Source organism: Sinocyclocheilus rhinocerous, unplaced genomic scaffold, assembly GCF_001515625.1.
Source record: "Sinocyclocheilus rhinocerous isolate Xijiao unplaced genomic scaffold, SAMN03320098_v1.1 scaffold24, whole genome shotgun sequence".
Taxonomy (NCBI): Eukaryota; Metazoa; Chordata; class Actinopteri; order Cypriniformes; family Cyprinidae; genus Sinocyclocheilus; species Sinocyclocheilus rhinocerous.
This window is the reverse complement of record NW_015647124.1, coordinates 1,410,165-1,414,928: the sequence shown is the minus strand read 5'-3', so window position 1 is coordinate 1,414,928 and position 4,764 is coordinate 1,410,165. Positions and strand designations below refer to the sequence as shown.

Sequence of the window (4,764 nt, the reverse complement as noted above, 5' to 3'; positions counted from 1 at the left end):
TGGACCACAAAACCAGTCTTAAGTGTCAATTTTTCGAAATTGAGATTTATACATAATATGAAATCTGAATAAATAAGCTTTGCGTTGATGTATGGTTTGTTAGGATAGGACAATATTTGGCCGAGATACAACTATTTGAAAATCTGGAATCTGAGGGTGCAAAAAAATCAAAATATTGAGAAAATCGCTTTTAAAATTGTCCAAATGAAGTTCTTAGCAATGCATATTACTAATCAAAAATTAAGTTTTGATATATTTACGATAGGAAATTTACAAAATATCTTCATGGAACATGATCTTAATTTACTTAATATCCTAACGATTTTTGGCATAAAAGAAAAATCTATCATTTTGACCCCTACAATGTTTTGTGCTCCAGGGTCACATTTAATTCACTTTACTTCACTTTACACTAATTCACTTTTTAAATAAGCTTTAATTCACATATAAACATTGATCAATGCACATTAAACATGGTAAATGTAAGATCAAACATACTTGAAGAACGAGAACAAATGTCATTGGTTCTTGAGCATCAAACAAGCACATTTGAGCTTCAGTTTATCATATTTGATAGGCATTGATACATGAATGCATGAATATGTAATATGTGAAACCATGATGTTTCATTTTTTGGTTGAACTAACCCTTTAATGGTCACCCGCAACTCTATTGATGCTGTAGGGATGTCGTTCAAGAACTGGAACGTCTAAGCTTCATAAACTCAGATATTGGGCGCTGCAGAGCATGGGTTCGCCTGGCGCTAAATGACGGGCTTCTGGAGTGTTACCTGGCCTCGCTGTTTCGCGAAGGGTCCAACTTGAGCTCCTACTACCAGCCCGGGGCTCTTTTGCTGGACCCGGAGGAACGTGAGGTTCTCCTCACCCTCCTGCAGGGTTTGTCCTCGATGACCTTCCAGCTCTCTTATAAATCAGCTGTGCTGAATGAGTGGACCAATACACCGCTGGTCCTCGCGGGTCTTTGTCCCCCAACACCTGCCGACGAGCACCTTGTAGGCCCCAAGCGCAAGGAGTCTTGGGATACGGTCTCCCAGTCATCCGGAGGATCTGGAGGCTCAGATTGGGCTCAGGAGGTGCTCCAGAGGGAGCCGAGGAAAGAGCAGAGCGAGGGCTGTGAGCCGAACACTCCGCTGACATCGTCAAACATGAGTCTGGATACGTCCGGATCGTCACAGCTCTCCTCCAGCCTGAGCTCTGATAGTCTGCTGCAGGGTCAGGAGCTCAGGTGTCCAGAGAAGGAACACTGGAGTTGTGACATGGAGATCAGCCAAAACGCACAACAGAAGATCACGGCTACAGAGTGAGTAAAAGCCTGTTCTGTTAAAGTCTTATGACTCTACGCAATGTGTCACCTGATAAATCTATTAGGTTTGTGCAGAACCATGAATTTTCGATATTGATTTGTTGGTGAGTAAAAAAAACAAAAGGTCCTGTATAATGACACTGATTCAGGTTGACATCCACTAGGGGTTTTCAAAATGGGGGCCACAAATAGTTTAAATGTAAACAATAATATATCATTTATAAAATAAATTAAACAAAAATAATAATAAAAAATACCACATTTGACCTTATTACTATTTTTTTCTGTTTACAAATCTTAATGTTATTAATATTATTATACACAATCAAAAGGTCCTGTATAATGACACTGATTCAGGTTGACATCCACTAGGGGTTTTCAAAATGGGGGCCACAAATAGTTTAAATGTAAACAATAATATATCATTTATAAAATAAATTAAACAAAAATAATAATAAAAAATACAAAATTTGACCTTATTACAATTTTTTTCTGTTTACAAATCTTAATGTTATTAATATTATTATACACAATTTTTTTTCTGTATTTGTCTTCAAATTTAAACCTCTAACAATACAGTTATGGTGGATAAAAAATGTACTTAATAGAAAGTACATATTTATAATAGTTTTATTTTCCGCAATGTAAGTGGCATTTAGACATAAAAATTTAATTTTAATATATTTTAAAATGTCTTCAGTATCATTCCAATATGGTCAAAAACATTTCTTCTTCTTATTAATGTTGAAAACAGTTGTGCTGCTTCATATTTTTTTGTGGAAACCATGATGCGTGTTTTTAGGTTTCTTTGATGAACAGTATCATTCCAATATGGTCAAAAACATTTCTTCTTATTATTAATGTTGAAAACAGTTGTGCTGCTTCATATTTTTTGTGGAAACCATGATGCGTGTTTTTAGGTTTCTTTGATGAATAGAAACGGCAAGAATAACAGCATTTATTTGAAATATAAATCTTTTGTGACATAATAAATTACTTTACTGTCCCTTTTGATCAACTTAATGCATCACTGAGAAATAAAAGTAGTATTTTCTTTAAAAAAAACAAAGTCTTTCTGAACTCAAACTATAGTATACTATATAACGTTGCCTCTATATTTTAAGGGGTCCTGAATCATCATATTTGGGGGTCTGTGGCATCAAAAAGTAAAAAAAAAAAAAAAAACTGTATTAGATGGCAACCTAATGTTCTAGCATGCTGTCCAAGAATTGCTGTCAGTATGTTTTTGTATTTTATTTACCACTCAAAATCCTTTTATTCAGCTGTATGTTAAACATCAAGTATGTTCTTGGCTGTGGTTTGTGGTTTTGATGCTTCTTTCACTGAGCTCAGAAACTTGCCTCCATGCTTGAAAAGCTTGTTGCGACACTTCTAGTTAGGACAAAGTTTCCACAAGTAAATGTGAAAACAAAATTACTTGATTAATTCATTTTTGTTAGCAGAAATGTTGTAATCTGAAGTCATGCTTGTTTGTTTTCAGAGAGAACAGTTCCTCTACTCAGGACTTGAAGGAGGACTTTGATGTGTTCATACCAGCTTCAGACTCTGCAGCACGAGCTGTTAATAACAACACGCACATGCCTGACGCATCTTCAACAGCTGCACAGGACACACACCAATCAGATGCACACATCTCAGAGCAATCTAAAGCAAGCTCAGAAAAGATGTCAGCTGAGACGATACAGGAGACGGAAGAAGGGACAACGGAAGAATCTGAGACTCTAGGTAAAACCGTCATTGAGACTCCAGAAAGTGAGCAGGAGAAAGAGAACAGAGACTCGTCTGTTGATACTTGGACCGAGAAGACCTCTGACCCTGACGCTCTTCCTCCAGAGACCTCTACCGCCTCTAGTTCAGTGGAGCAATCCCAACATGCTGCATACAGACGCTCCGCAAGTACCGCCAGCAGGAAAACCTCCTCAGACTCTCTGTATTCCTCCTGCGTGAGTGTTTTCAGGGATTCATATTCATATTCTTAGGCATATAGATCACTTCATAGCTTTATTTAATTGGTCCACCAAAATGAATTTTGATATTGTATTGGTATTTCAAAATGTATTGATAATATTAGTGATTCAATCACAAAACTATTTGGAATACATTCGCACACATACTGTGTTAATAATATAGATTAATCATTTTGATGAACCGATAACGATTTTTTAATCCCAAGATCGATCTTTCTGTACATTTCCATCATTTACCATGGATTTACTCTAGTAACACTAACTGCACCATGGCAGAAATGTGGGATATTCATATAGAATTTTATTATATTAATAATGTAGAGATGTATTAAATGTATTAAAGGAATAATGGAATATAATTACAGTTAAGCTATAGCGTTTGTGCATTTATACTTAATGTATTTAGACTACTGTTTTTCATATAAATACCTAGAAACCATATAGCTAAATTTTTACCATGGTATTGTGGTTTAAACTGTGAATGTCATGGTCTAAATGTATGCTACTATGGAAGACCCATGGTTCATTTTAATAAAACTCAAACACTCAGAATAATTACACTTAACCATATAAAAATGAGGTTATTACAATTTTTACAGATGTTACTGTTTTTGATAATGAACATAAAGTTACATCTGCATCCTTACTCAAGGTCCTAATAGCTACTGTCAAATGTGCATAAGAGACAAAAAAGGGTAATATTGTTAATATTGCAGCCTGCACTGCAAACTGTGCTGAAGATACACGTGATCAAGGTCAGGTAACACAAACCTGTTTCATGATTTGAAACAATATCACTCATTAGAACATGCAGAAACTAAGAAATAAATTTTTCTATTAAGATATTTATTTTTATTATTTATTAGCAAAAATCTGCCTTTAAACTTAAGAAATAAAGATTTGAAGTTTATTGTGATAATTATCGATATTGACTGATATGAAATTTTTAATTTTGTAACTAATGTAATGTAACATGGCAGATCATGTCAGTTAAAGGATTAGTTCACCCCAAAATGAAAATTTTGTCATTAATTACTCACCCTCATGTTGTTCCAAACCCGTGAGAGCGCCGTTCATCTTCGGAACACAAATTAAGATATTTTTGATGAAATCTGAAAGCTCTCTGACCCTCCCATAGACAGCAAGGGTCTTTACACGATCAAGGTCCAGAAACATAGCAAGGACATCGGTAAAATAATCCATGTGACATCAGGGGTTCAACAGTAATTTTACAAAGCTACGAGAATACTTTGAGCGCAAAAGAAAAAAAAATGACTTTATTCAACGCGGATACGCTGTTTACGTCATTTACGCTTTGATTTGAACGAAAACAACATATCCGAGTGGCACAGCTGACACAAAACAGCATACACAATTTACGTTCAGTGGATACTCTCCAAAATGGCGCCAGGGTGACGTGGAGGAGACGAATTGTTGAATAAAGTCGTTTTTT

The 4,764-nt window shown here is 35.5% G+C and overlaps 1 protein-coding gene across 1 annotated transcript in view; it reads left to right on the top strand.

Moving 5' to 3' along the window:
- Window positions 1-4,764, top strand: part of plekhm1 (pleckstrin homology domain containing, family M (with RUN domain) member 1) — a 27,085-nt gene that overhangs the window by 9,969 nt on the left and 12,352 nt on the right. Inside the window, exons 4-5 of the mRNA XM_016513317.1 lie at window positions 685-1,320; window positions 2,825-3,287. Coding sequence (XP_016368803.1) covers window positions 685-1,320; window positions 2,825-3,287 — 1,099 coding nt within the window. The remainder of the gene's footprint in view (window positions 1-684; window positions 1,321-2,824; window positions 3,288-4,764) is intronic.